General features: G+C 39.7%; 1 protein-coding gene across 2 annotated transcripts in view; it reads right to left on the reverse strand.

The window, feature by feature from the left end:
- The window catches only part of Gba1b (Glucocerebrosidase 1b), a 133,901-nt gene that overhangs the window by 10,156 nt on the left and 108,426 nt on the right, over positions 1-15,319 (reverse strand). For both annotated transcript variants that reach the window (XM_067147679.2, XM_067147680.2), the window contains 2 exons: positions 9,017-9,177; positions 8,377-8,614 (listed from right to left, as the gene is read on the reverse strand). In XM_067147679.2, the coding sequence (XP_067003780.2) occupies positions 8,377-8,614; positions 9,017-9,177 (399 nt within the window). The remainder of the gene's footprint in view (positions 1-8,376; positions 8,615-9,016; positions 9,178-15,319) is intronic.

Genomic DNA, 15,319 nt, shown 5'->3' on the forward strand with positions numbered 1-15,319 from the left:
CTCCATTACACGGAGTGAGAGTCCACACTTTATTATTCTTTGGTATCATAGGCCAAAAATGCAAGGCAGAACGGGCTCACATGTAGGACAGCTCAAACACCGATTGCACTGCACAACATTTTCGACCGTTGCCCATTCAACCAACAACTGACTTTCCCACACTTCAACAACAAAATATACGCAAACCTCTAGTCAACTAGAAAGAATCTGATGATGTTTTAACTATCTTCATTTGAAGCCGGTGTTGTTTTAACTCTGTCTTAGCACAGCCTCATTTTATAATCAACAAAAGCTGTTCACTTGCACTGTGCACTCCATTCATATAGAGCGCAGTCTAGCTCGAGCGGTCGAGGAGAGAGGTTGCGTTGCGAAGTGCGTGCTGTAAACATGGTCGGCATTGAACAGTACCGGGCCGCTATTGGGAAATGGCAGGCAAGGCAGAAGAAGGAGGCCAGGAGTGGATTGGTGACGGACGGATTGAAAAGGAGTGAAGCGGTGCTGGTGGTGACAGTGATAGCAGTGTTACTGGTTATTGGGGGGGTGGAAGTAAACCCAGGCCCAAATACCAGTGGAAAATATAGTACGGAGGATTTGGCCGCACTCAGGGTGGTTGTAAGTGAAGTTATGCAGGAGAAGTGTCAATGGGATAAGGTGCAGGAAATAAAGGACATGATGGAGGAGCAGAGAAGGGAGATAGGGAACATGAAGAAATGGCTTGAAACGAAGACAGAGGAATCGAGCAGGAGAGTGGTCAATAACGAGAAAGAAATCGAGTTATTGAGAGGGGAAGTGAAACATCTGAAAGATGAGGTGATGAAGTTGAAGAAAGAAGCGGAGGGGTACAGGCAGGAGAGATTGAAAAAAGCCATATTTATATATGGAATTGAGGAAGGGGCGAGAGAGGGCAAGTTTGAGCTGATATTTAAGGTGGTGGAAGCTATACGTGATGTTATGAAGATAAACTTTAGTGAGGTAGACATTGATGATGTAGAGAGAGTTGGTAAAATCAAAGGTCGGAGGCCAATTAGGGTTAAATTGTTCTCAACCTTAATGGCAGATTCTGTGTTAAGGAACAGCAAGAATTTACAAGGGCGGAAAATAGGGGTGAAAGGAGACATGGGAAGAGAAGGAAGTGAAAACGCGAAGATCTTGAATAGGCACCTATGGAGAGCGAGGAACCAGGGGCTAAAGGCCCGAATAAGAGGTCTGAGGTTGGAGGTGACAAACGGGCGATGGGTCAGAGTTCATTCAGTGACTAAGCTAAAGGAAATGGACGAAAACGAGAGGGTTGAGAGTGGTGAGAGGACAAGGCAAGATGGGAAGAAGAAAGAAGAAAAGAAGAGGAGGAGGGACGTGGCAGGAGAGCAGGGCATCTCGGAAGAGAATGGGCAGTGCAGCCGGGAGACAGAAGGCCAAGATAGTGAAGTGGACGGTGAGAGTGGGCCGCAAGAAACTGGGAGAGGAGAGTGTAGAGGTGCAGTGAGCAAGAAAGGACAAAGGGAGGTGGATTCAGAAGTCCAAAATAGTGAGGGGGAGAGTGGGGGTGAGCAGCAAGAAAGGGTGAGTGCAGGGTGCAGTGGTGTAGTGAACAAGAAAGGTCAAGAGGAGACAGATCGACAAGAAGGTAAAAAAATTATGAGTAAAGTCAGGAGTAAGAGCTTAAAAGACATATGGGGAAAAGTACGTAAAGGGATGGAGGATACAGAGGGAGAGAGGTCGATAAATACTAGAAGTAAGAATAGAGGGGGAGACCTAGAAGGGAGGGAGGGAAAGTTATAACAATATTGGAAGATAGGATGTGTGAATATTGAAGGAGTAAGGAGCAAATTAGGAAACAAGAAAGTTAGGGAAGTAATTGAAAGTTTCGATGTTGTGGCACTCTTGGAGACGTGGTTGGAAACAGGGAGGGAGATTGCATGGAAGGGGTTTGAGATAAAATATAAATATAGAAGAAAAGAGAGGAATAAGGGACGAGCACCAGGAGGGATGATAGTTCTAATTAGGGAAGAAATTAGTGAAAGAGTAGAGGATATAGAGACCGATATGATGGAAACCATATGGCTGAGATTGAATTTGGGAGGGAGAGAGGGATGGAGGAAGAAAATAAATCTAGCTTTTGTTTACTGCCACCCTAGTAATTCAGAATATGCAAATAAATATTTTTTTGAAGAGTTATTGGTGGATATTGGTAGGATAAGGGGAATGTATCCAGGGGAGGAGGATATGTTGTTATTTGGGGATTGGAACGCGAGAATAGGAGAACAGAGCCCAGTTTATAGTAGGGAGGATGGAATGTGTTTGTTAGAAAGCAGAAGGAGTGAGGACAAAATTACAAATAGTTATGGAGAGAAGCTCCTAGAGATGTGTGCTGTGGGAAACTTGTATATTCTGAATGGGTGGATAGAGGGCGACAGGACGGGGAAATTGACATATGTTACGGAGAAAGGGGGTAGTGTGATAGATATGGTTTTGAGCTCGGAAGGGATGATTGAGGAAGTTGTAAGTATGGAAATAGGAGATTGGATTGAGTCACACCATTTCCCGGTGAGGGTTATGCTGAAAAGAGAGGAAGAGAAGTGTACAATGAAGGAAAATGAGACAAAGGATAAACGAGGGAGGGGTTATAATAAGTACAAATGGACAGAGAAGGTGGGCCGGGATTGGAATAGGGTAGTAAAGGAGGAGCTACATCTTCTGAAATATGGGTGGGAAGGGGCGTTAGAAGAGAATGATACTGATAAAGCCTTGGAATTGTTGCTACATCCAATAAAGATGGTAGCGCAGAAGGTGAAAGCTAGAAAAGGAAATAAGAAAGAGGGAGAAGAATGGTTCAATAGGGAGTGTGAAGGATTGCGGAGAAAGGTGATGGACGCGTTAGGAGAATATAGAAGGAAAGGTGGGAGCCAAGAAAGGGAGTTTTTCTGTAGATTGAGGAAGGAATATAAAAAGAAAATCTCTGAGACAAAAAAGACGTGGTTAGAGGAACAAATGGAAGCCATAAATAATGACTGCAAGACTAACAATTTTGAGAGAGTCTGGGATAAGATTAATAGAATTATGAAGGGTGGAAGGAATATGGAGAGAACGAGTATTGAGGAAGTGCAATGGGTCAGGCACTTCGATGAATTACTAGGAAAAAAGGGGGGTGATAGATGGAGAGGTTCGGGAGAAGAAGTAATTTGGAGGAATAGGGGAGTGGCAATTTATGACTTGGATAAAGAAATCACAAGAGAGGAAATCCGGGGAGTGATAAGCAGAGCCAGAGCGAAGTCGGCCGGGGGGTGTAATGGTATAAATAATAAGTTTTGGAAGGAAATTAGTAAAAATGAGATAATGATAGAGGGCATGGTGAAACTATTCAATAGGATATTCGAGGGAGGAAATTACCCTAGGGAATGGGAAACAGGAATTATATGCCCTATATACAAGGGAAAGGGTAGTAGGAACAATGTGAACAGTTATAGAGGTATATCTCTGTTGGATTCTTTGAGTAAAATATATACTGGGGTGCTAGCGAACAGAATAAGCGGGTGGGCGGAAGAAAATGAAATTTTGACAGATTACCAAGGGGGATTTAGGAAAAAGAAAAGAACAGTGGATAATATAATGATAGTAAAGACTATTTTAGAAAAGTATAAGAATATGGATAGAAGTACGGTTTATGTAGCAGCAATAGATTTTGAGAAAGCTTTTGATAAGGTAAATAGAGAGGCCCTACTAGAGAAATTAGGTAGGTTAGGGATTTCGGAGAAGATGTTGAGGGCAGTGGAAGGAATATATAGGGACGTCAGGTTTTGTGTAAAATTGGGAGAAGGGAGAATGAGTGGACCATTAGAGTCCAAGGTGGGTTTAAAACAAGGATGCAAGTTATCGCCCATACTGTTTATTTTATTTATCAACGATATTTTAGAGGGGTTTGGGGCAGAAAATTGGGCTGTACCAGTAATTAATGGTTTGGAAGTGCCAGGACTGATATTTGCGGATGATGTGTTATTGATGACGTTAACTTCAGGGGCGATGAATAGGGCCTTAGAGTCAGTGACGCTATTTGCGAGGAAATGGGGATTGAAAATTAATGGAAATAAATCTAAAATATTGGTAGTACAGGTGAACAAAAGAAGAAAGATAGAAGGGAATTGGGTAATTCAGGGAGAAAGATTGGAACAGGTAAGGAAGCTGGAATATCTAGGAGTTATTTTTAATGATAAAGGAACTTGGAGTGACCAGATCAAAAGAATGAAATATAGAGGATTGGCAGCCTTAGCCTCAGTCAGAAATTTGCTACTCAAGTACCCGGGGATCAGTTACAAAACACTGAGACTCGTGTTCAGGTCGGTAATCGTGGGGAGGGTATTATACGGAGCAGAAGTTTGGGGGCTGGATGAGAAAAGAGAGGAACTAAGAAGGATTGTTAGTAGTTTTGCCAAGTTAGTGATGGGCTTACCGAGGTGTACAGCAAATGTAGGGGCGGAATTAATGTGTGGGGAGGATTTGGAATCAGAGGGTGTGAAAAGAATAGTTAGATATTGGATGAATTTAAAAAGACAGGAAGGTGGGAGAGTTTTACAGGCAGCATATGTACAGCAATTTAAGAGCATGTATAAGGGTGGATGGTTAGAAAAAATAAAGGGATATTTGGAGAGGATAGGATTAGGACACCTGTGGGGGGAGGTTTGGTCAAAGACAGAAGTGAGAGGGATGAATATACTGGAAAGGAGAATTAGAGATATCCATAGGCAGAAATTATTGGGGGAAAGCAGACTAAGAAATTCGCTGACTGTTTTGACGAAAATACAGGAGATAGCAGGGTTGAATATTAGATACGTCGATAGGTCAAAACGATATGGGATGATGTGGTGGCTTTTAGGTCTGCCAAGGAATAAAGGCTGGTTACAAGGCAGGGATAAGACAAGGTGTGTACTTTGTGGAGATGTAAATGATGAGTTTCACTTGCTAAGAGACTGTGAGGTAACGAGGGGGTTAAGACATGGATTATTGAGTGCCGAGCATCGGGAAATTCTGGGGAGAGGAGATGAGAACGCAATACTGAGATGGATTATTAAACAATGGGAAAAAGGGGGTGAATTGAACAGGTATTTTTGTGCGACAAAAAAGGCCTGCGAGAGTAAAATGAAGGAGAGTGAGTTAGAGGGTGGGCAGGGGAATAGGGGGGTGGAATAGTTATCTGTATAAGGGAAGGGGATAGTATGTTAAAATTCTAATGGATTAGGGAAGATAGGGACTGAGTACTTAGTTAGGTGGAGTTGGGTAAGAGGGCAGGATTGCATGGTCTGTTTGTTTTATGATATGTTAGTAATTGTTATTCATTGTAATTTTATTAGGTTATGATGGTAATTATTTGTGAAAGCTGAAAGGTGGCAATGGTGAAGTGGTATATTTATTGTTGATATGTGGAGTTGGAGGAGTGGTGGTATAAATATGGTAATGGAGAAGTGGTATAGGAGGAAGAAATATGTTGGAAAGGTGTTGGTATATGCGTGACTGGTATTGGTTATTCATTGTAATTTCATTAGGTTATGATGGTAAATAATTGGTGAAGGCTGAGATGTGGTAATGGTGAAGTGATATATTTATTGTGATATTTGGAGTTGGAGGAGTGGTGGTGAATGTGGTGTTGGAAAAGTGTTATATCGTTGGAATGTAGTGTGGGAGAAGTGGTGATATAAGTAGAGGTGGTATATAATGTGGAGTTGGTGCTGTATTGCTGAAATGTGGTGTGGGAAGTATTGAAGGTTTAGTATTTAGGTGATGTATGGTTTGGTACTGAGATGGTTTATTTATGGTTGACTTCGTGGGAGTTGGGAGGTGGTATTATTGTATTGATGTCTGGTATAAGTATTTAATTTCTGGAGCTGGATAGAGGTGAGTTTATTGTCATTTTGTAAATTTTGGTTTGTTTGTATGGAGAGGAGGAAGAAATATGATGTTGGAGAGGTGTTGGTATGTGTTGTATTGCTGAGATATGGTGTCGGAAGCATTGGAGGCTTAGTATGTATGATTGGGTGATGTATGGTATGGTATTGAGATGGTTTATTTACGGCCGAATTCGTGGAAGTTGGGAGAGAGTATTATGGTATTGGTGTCTGGTATGAGTATTGAATTTTTGGAGCTGGAGGGAGGTGATTTTATTACAATTTTGTAAATTGTGGTTTGTTTGTATGGAGAGGAGGAAGGAGTATGATGTTGGAGAGGTGTTGGTATAGGCGTGATTGGTATTTGTTATGCATGGTCGAAATTTTTGGGAGATGGAGAGGTAATTTTATTATGGAGTGTTATGGCGGATTGAAATGATATGAAGCAATGTTAACGCTGATTGGTAAAAGCTGTGGTATGATGGATTGGAATGTTATGACGGAATATTGTTGTTATTATTTAGACTTGTACTATAGGAGGTGGAATCTGAAAGATTGAATGCAATGTTAGTGTCATGGCTGGTTTGGTATGCAATAGTGTAATGTTGCTGGTGTAGCTTATTTTGGAGTAGGTCAGGGAACAATAGAGGTGATGGAATTGCTGAAGCAAGAAGGTCGCGTGATGAGTGGGTACGTGTGAGTGATAACAAGCAGCAAGTTGCAACACCAGCAGCAGATTGTAAACATAGAACAGGCTGATGAGGTGTTCATTTCATTTTATTTTGTATGTGGTGAAGGGTGGTGGCTTGGGTTGGACTGCGTTTATTATTAGTTATTTATTTATTTATTTATTATTATTGTGAACGTGTATTCGGGGCTGAACGCCTGTTTTGTTCATTAATAAATACTATACTATACTATATACATTCATATAGAGAGTGACCAACGGAGTTGACTACCTCATGAATCCTAGGGCGAATTATTTTGGTTGGAGCCAAATTACAAATAGACAAATTGGAATGTTTTACCTCATCAATTTTAACAATTATAAATAAGTCTACAGTAATTATAAATTGTATTTTATTTTGCCAGCATTTGTATATACTACGTAGAACTACCATCGAACTCAATATCATATAGACTTTGATTACTTTCATTGTTATACTGTACATATGATGGCCTCATTTTAATATTAAGAAACCACTAGCGTATTTTACTATGTGTAACTAGTCTATTGTTATTTCGTTTAGGATAGGACCTTGTACGTGTTTTTTAATGTATTCTTTCTTACATATTATGTTCATAATTTCCAACCAGACGTCTGGTTTAATTTTGAGGTGCTTTGATATGACTGATGATGCCCCACATGGGGGGCGAAACATGTCTCCATTTTAACGATGTTTAACTAAAAATGTTAACATCCTGTAATGTATTGAATAGGTTGGAGTCCAATAAATTATTTTATATCATTATTACAAGCGCATATCGCACATTATCGGAACCTGCGGTTCTTACGGTAGCAGCTGGTAGCACCAATTGATTTACTCGCCTTAGAGAGACAGGAAATTTGGCGAACTCAAAGGGAGCTCGGAAAGAAGCGAGCTAAGGAGCTAGCTTATGGGCAATGAATTGTGCGGTGGCAGTAAAAATGGGAGGAAGATCCTCGAGGAAAATGGACTAAGCGGCTGATACCATGTCTAGCTGATTGGGTTGCCCGAGCTCATTGTGAGGTAAACTTTTACATTACGCAACTATTGACAGGTCACGGATACTTCCGGAAATTTCTACATAGAGTAGGTAGAGCAAGCGACTCGGCGTGTATTTACTGCAATGATGTAGATGATGTACTTCACACATTTTTTGTATGCTATCACTGGTCAACTCAGAGAAGATGTTTACATACTGAGCAAGGAGAATTGACGCCAGAAACTATTGTGCAGGTGATGCTACAAAACCAAGAATCTTGGGATCAGGTAGCAGTATATGTAGAAGGCAACCTGCGTCAGAAAAAGAGGGACGTGAATGCTCATGAATGACATAAGGAGAAATAAAGGAAGGAGAAACCTGAGAAATTAGCATGACATTGCCCTGCAGTAATGTGAGAGCGGTTCCAGGGCGGAGATGTACGTCGTGGGAAAAGGGTGTGTGGGTTTTAGTGAGTAGGAATCCCACACGCTTGTGGAGTGCAGACCCTCACATGTGTCTCATGAAAGATTTCCCACACTTCCCCGCAAAAAAAAAATATATATATATTATTATTATTATTAAATCATAACACATTAAACTAGATGTTACTGGACTTCACCCTAGAGGTAAAATTGAAAATTGATCAACACATTAAACAAGATGTCACTGGGCATCAACTTAGAAGTAAAATTGAAAACTGATCAAAATTTTGTCAACCACAAGACAAAGCCTGAATTTATGTATTAAATCATCATGATCTCTGTATATTTCATCATATATCATTACAGACAAAACCTTCATTCAAAGACTTACTTACAATATCTATCCACCATGGCAGCATGAACCTTTGATCATCTAGAGCTAGAATTTTGATGTCACCATGTTGAGAACTCCTTATAGCAGGGCCAAAGTTTTCTGCAACCCATTTTCTCTGACTATATGGAGTCCATCCCAAGGAATTAAATCTGTTGATTGGAACTATTCCATTTGATGGTTCATTTCCAGTTGATATACCCCAAAATTCAAGGCCTTCCTTTTTGTAATTATCAAGAAACCTAAGTGCAATGGAAATAATAATAATATTAGAATGTGAAAAATGAAAATCACTATGACTGAAACATCTTACAACAGTATTTCTGTATGAGGTGAATCTGTAGACAGGTAAGTGCTCTTGAGAGTATAGGTAGGTGGAGTTAATTAAGTGACATAATGAAAGAAGTGAACTAGATGGATGTGTCTAATGTACAAGCCTGGATTGCAACTGGAGAGAGTGTGTGTGTGTTTCTTTCTCTATCACACACATGCTCATGTCAGTCTCTCCTTTCTGTTACACTCTGTCCACATTTACCTGTCATTATATCTGTCCTTTCTGTATCTTCCTAACATTCTTCTTAGCATATATAAGTTTCTGAATAAGATTTAAAGTATATTTTTTACTGTTAGTAAATTCAACATACTTCACAAGATAGTCTGCCCACTCTTGATAATACTCATCCTTGAGAAATCCAAACCCAGAATAATCATCATTAGACTTCATCCATGGAGGAGCAGACCATGCTGCACTCACTAACTTTATAGGTCTTCTGCTCATTTTTTGAGCTCTCTTTATTAACGGAATCTGTAAGAAAAAAATTATAAAATTTACAGATGGGATTCAAAATATTTATCAAGAGCAGCTTTTTGTATGTTCTTCTCCATTGTTTCTTACAACACTGTTCACATCTCTTGTATATTGATTAAAATCCAAGGTGTGTTCAAATGGAAGCTATGATTGCTCTAAATTGCTCTCTGAAAACCATGGAGCATGACAGAAACGTTGCATGAGAATAGCATAATATTTTGAGTTTCCAAATGGTATGGTAATTTTTCTGTAATGCATAGTGCCACTCCTTGGGTCTGGATCACACAAAATTCAGATATCAGAGAATATCATTAAATTACAGCCGAATTCATACAAAGACTCTATTTTGTAAGTAATTACACCTATAATAACTTCACACGCTATGTAATAAAATCAAACATAGTACTGTATTTAAATACAGTATAAAAATATAAGTAAAATAGCCACAAAAAAAAAGCATGCAACAATCAATCAATCAATCAATACTGATCTGCATTTAGGGCAGTTGCCCAGGTGGCAGATTCTCTATCTGTTGTTTTCCTAGCCTTATCCTAAATGATTTCAAAGAAATTGGAAATTTATTGAACATTTCCCTTGGTAAGTTATTCCCATCCCTAACTCCCCTTCCTATAAATGAATATTTGCCCCAGTTTGTCCTCTTGAATTCCAACTTTATCTTCATATTGTGATCTTTCCTACTTTTATAAACGCCACTCAGACTTATTTGTCTACTATTGTCATTCCACACCATCTCTCCACTGACAGCATGGAACATACATCCTCAAGGACAAGGTCATTTTATTCATAAGCGATGTGATAGGTATTCATCATTGCAGGAATGTGATTACAAATTCAGACCAAATGAAACATACGTCACAGTAAAGGGTGCCCAGACAGTCGCATCAATACACAGTTAACCCCCTCTGGCAGCAATGGAGGCATGCAATTGCGCATGCAAACAATTATAAAGCTGCTAAATGGCATCCTGCGATAAAATGGCCAAAGCATTTTGCACCTTTTGATGCAATTTGGCAATGGTTCTTGCAGGCTCTGGTGAACGTGTAAATTCCCATACGTGTTCAATTGGCAAGAGATCCAGTGATCTTGCTGCCAGGGCAGTTGTTGTACACCACATAGAGCTTGTTGCATCGCAGAAGCTGTATGTGGATGTGCATTGTCCTGCTGAAAAAGCACATCACAGAGGTAGTGAGATTTTTGAAGGGTGGAAAAAAGTCCATTTGACACTCCATGTCGTACGATGTCGGCATGTAAAAGACTTCTAATGACACATTTGGTGTTTACCTGACAACATTCATTAAATCTCAGCCATAGACACCCAAGAGAGTTTCAGTTTACTCGGTCTGCCATCTAGTAGGCCTAGAGTAAAACGGAACATCAAAATTGATGAGCAGACAGCTAGAAGACATCAAACTGAAACGTCTGCACATTGTAGCTGAGGCCATATGATTATTATTATTTATCTTCCTGTCAAAGAAATGGCAGTAGCATGGGGACAACAACCTGTGCAATGTAGCAGGCACTGGCTACGTTACCCTGCAGAAACACCAACTGTGACTGCGAGTTGTAACCGATAGCCCCCCATATCATGAAACCTGGGGTGGGACCTGGGTGTTGTGGGCAAATGCACTCTGGAATAGGTCACTGAAGACAACAGAATACCATTCCCCTTTCCAACCGACTCTTCCACAACACCAGAGTAACCGTGCTTGGAGGTGTCATGGTATCAGTGGTAGCCTAGTCAGAGGCACACATGATCGTAATCCTACTGCAAGTAGACAGTTCCCAATAGTCCTTGGTGACACAGCAGGTGCAACATGTGACTGGATTTCGTTCCTGGATGATGTTCGGTCGGACACCGCCGCTCACACAATGTGTCGATGTGCATCTGTACTACGCGGTCGTCCATAGCCTGGTCTATGGGTGTGGGAATGTTCCACAGACTACTGCTGAAAGCAGTGACACAACACCAATACATTGTGCCCAACATGTGCAGCAATCCGTTGATACGTCCATCCAGCTTCCCACAGCCCCACGATGTGACCCCGCTCAAATGGCTGCAGTTGTTCAACAGGAGCACATACTCATTGGCAGGGCATAGTTGTACCCTAGAATGAATGTTGCAAACACTGTTCACCTCTAACCTCAGCACAGTTACTGCCTGCAGAGTCAAAACAGGGTGCGCACAGACAGGCCATCTGACCGCCGATGTCTGCAACAAATGAATCACTAACACAACAACCCCTCAGCGTGCACATACTATACCCTGGTGCCACTGAACACAGTCCTTGAGGATGTTACATGGTTGTTGTTAGTTTTTTTTTTTTTTTTTTTTTTTGCAGTGAATGTTTAACTCACTGCAGATTTTTTTTTTCTGGCCATGCTTCAATATTGTCACACTTATTAAAATAACACAAACTATGTACCTTAACTTTAGCCAGAAAATTACTACCACAATAAAAATAAATATTATACTGTAACACTACCAACTGACTAACACAGTTTAAAGTCAAGAATTTCATGTTTGGTCCGTATTGAATAGAGATTACAAAACAATGAGTTCAATTGTACAAGATCTACCTTTTCAATACAAGATATGTTCATCATCATCATCATCATTTCCCTTTATCCAGCTGTAGCCGGGTAGGGGCAAATATGGTTCCTCTCCACTTTCTTCGGTCTTTCCACCACTCCTCCTCCAACACTGTGTCCCAGTCCAGGTTTCTTTCTATAATGCTGCGTTGGATGGTATCCTTCCATCTCAATCGTGGTCGTCCACGGCCTCTCCTTCCTTGGATTTGGATTTCCATCACCTTGTTGTTGATTAAAATTACAACATCATTTATTAAATGGTACCGGTTTCAACATCCATGGACGTCATCATCAGTCAAATAGGGTCATTATACAAAGATACACATTAAAGTTAAAACACATAAAATTTACCCTCATAATTAAAACTATCTATAACAAGTTAAAATATAAAGCATATTTATGCTAAATATCCAGATTTGAATATGTAATTAATACAAGATTGACAACTTGTTAGTCATGAATAAAATAAATACACTGAAGCTGAGAAGCCTCATAGAAATAAGTTTGAAGTCTTTGTCAGTCTTAAAATTTTTAGATTTGGGTGCTTTGAACAGCATTGGCATCAGCATATGTAGAGAAATGTATGTTAAGTGCGATGCAATAATGTTAAATACATTGCAAGAAGTGGATGATGTTCCTCTCTTCAACTCAACTCCGCAGTACATACAACCAGCCAACCAAACGGCCCACATTGGATCAAGAATATTTTAACTTCTTCAACATACAGTTCTGGTCACAAGATCCACTCGCTCCACAAAAATACGATATAACATCGTATTTATGAAGATGGTTTTTATATATATTATATTATATTTATTATCCACTGATTGTTTTTACGCTCACAGAGGAACATCACCCACTTCTTGCAATGTATTTAACATTACTGCATCGCACTTAATATACATTTCTCTACATACGCTGATGCTAATGCTGTACAAAGCACCCAAATATAAAAGTTTTAAGACTGTCAAAGACTTTGAACTTATTTCTACGAGGCTTCTCAGCTTCAGTTTTTTATTTTATTCATGACTAACAAGTTGTCAATCTTGTACTAATTACATATTCAAATCTGGACATTTGGCATAAATATGCTGTATATTTTAACTTGTTATAGATAGTTTTAATAATAATAATAATAATAATAATAATAATAATAATAATAATAATAATAATAATAATAATAATAATAATAATTTCATGTGGCTATTTCTAGCCGAGTGCAGCCCTTGTAAGGCAGACCCTCCGATGAGGGTGGGCGGCATCTGCCATGTGTAGGAAACTGCGTGTTATTGTGGTGGAGAATAGTTTTATGTGTGGTGTGTGAGTTGCAGGGATGTTGGGGACAGCACAAACACCCACCCCCAGGGCCAATGGAATTAACCAATGAAGGTTAAAATCCCCGACCCGGCCGGGAATCGAACCCGGGACCCTCTGAACCGAAGGCCAGTACGCTGACCATTCAGCTAACGAGTCGGACAGTTTTAATTATGAGGGTCAATTTTATGTGTTTTATCTTTAATGTGTATCTTTGTATAATGACCCTATTTGTCTGATGATGACGTCCATGGATGTTGAAACCGGTACCATTTAATAAATGATGTTAATTTTAATCAACAACATATCTTGTATTGGAAAGGTGGATCTTGTACAATTTAACTTATTGTTTTGACTAACACAGACTAAGACAATACAGTAAGTGCATGACATAACTGAGTGCGTGAGTCAACCACCTCCCCATGCCTCACAATCCCAGTGCGCACTTCCTTCTTGCATTCCTTCTTATACTACAGTCCAACTCAGTAAAGTAGTTCATTACATCCTGGCCCAAAAATATTAACTTGTCATATGTATTTTAAAAAATTAATCTCCGGATATTGAAGGGTTTGGATATCCCAGGGCTGGATATGAGAGGTTGTGCTGTATCTGCTCCACCACTACTGACTTGGAGAAGATGCCTTCAACATTACAGTTTTTGTAGGGCCGAAGGAAGTCACGAAACTGCCTTTGGGTCTTCTTTCATTAATTAAATTATTGGGAAGAGGAAGGAACCCAAATGTCCTGAGTTTAAATTCCAGTGACTTGGGTGGGATTTTCCACTAGGACCAGCATACTATAAACTTCATAATGTTTACATATTGTCACTTTAAAGCTTATAAAAAGTTCACAGAAGTTTCACCTTACAATACAAATATCAATTTAATTAAAATCAACTAGTACATGTTTCGTGCCAGCCCCGCGGTGTAGGGGTAGCACGCTGCTTCTTACCTGGAGGCCCCGTGTTTGATTCCCAGCCAGGTTGGAGATTTTTACCTGGATCTGAGGACTAGTTCGAGGTCCACTCAGCCTATGTGACTACAATTGAGGAGCTATCTGACGGTGAGATAGCGCCCTGGTCTAGGAAGCCAAGAATAACGGCCGAGAGGATTCGTCATGCTGACCACATGACACCTCTTAATCTGCAGGCCTTTGGACTGAGCAGTGGTCGCTCAGTAGGCCATGGGCCTTCAGGGCTGTTGCGTCATGGGTTTGGTTTTAGTACATGTTTTGTCCTTATATTATGGACATCATCAGCTATAGCTTAAATACCATTTAAAATGAAAAGATAAAGTTATCACATAACAAGAAATGGGTAAAATAATATATAGGCTAAAATATCAAGTCCTTGTTGTTTAAAAGTCTTTCGGTGACTGTAAAATAAGGCACAAACTTGGGGTCTTCTTAAAATAGATCATGTTGATTTAGATGTTATAATACCATTTTTTGAGTTTGGAGTAAATCTTGACTTGTACTGTGTGGGATGTTGTGTGAAATCATACTCAAGCCACGTTATTAAGAGTTAAGGTATTGAAAGAACATTATCCTTGCTGGCTAGTTGGTTTATCTACATCTTGCTGTAGAGGGTCCAAACTGAAAAAAATGGTATTATAACATCTAAATCAACATGATCTTTTTTTTAAGAAAAGCCCAAGTTTGTGCCTTATTTTACAGTCAACAAAAGACTTTTAGACAACAAGGACTTGATATTTTAGCCTTTATATTATTTTACCCATTTCATGTTATGTGATACCTTTATTTTTTAGTTTTAAATGGTATTTAAGTTATAGCAGATGATGTCCACAATACAAAGATGAAACATATACTAGTTGATTTTAATTAAACTTATATTTGTATTGTAAGGTGGAACTTCTGTGAACACTCTTGTAAGCTCTAGGACCAGCAAGTAGCAGCAGGAAGGCCATGCAGTCTTAAACACCCAGCCAAGACTTAAATTGAGTTTGAGTGCTCCACCAACCCCATATGAAGGTGGAAAGATGATATTAAAGGGGAGAAAAAGTGAACTAGTCAGCACTACAGTTGACGGTTAATGTGTACTGCTGTTCACAAGTCTCTGAAGACCAAGAAAAAGCCAGCTGAGTTTCACAAGATGGATTTATCACACAATAGCAACCCCCTATGTGGATTGGGGGCAGAAGAATACATCCACAGTATCCCTGCATTTTGTAAGAAGCAGCTGAAAAGGGATTCCAGG

The sequence above is a fragment of the Anabrus simplex genome, chromosome 5, assembly GCF_040414725.1.
Source record: "Anabrus simplex isolate iqAnaSimp1 chromosome 5, ASM4041472v1, whole genome shotgun sequence".
In the NCBI taxonomy this organism is placed as follows: domain Eukaryota; kingdom Metazoa; phylum Arthropoda; class Insecta; order Orthoptera; family Tettigoniidae; genus Anabrus; species Anabrus simplex.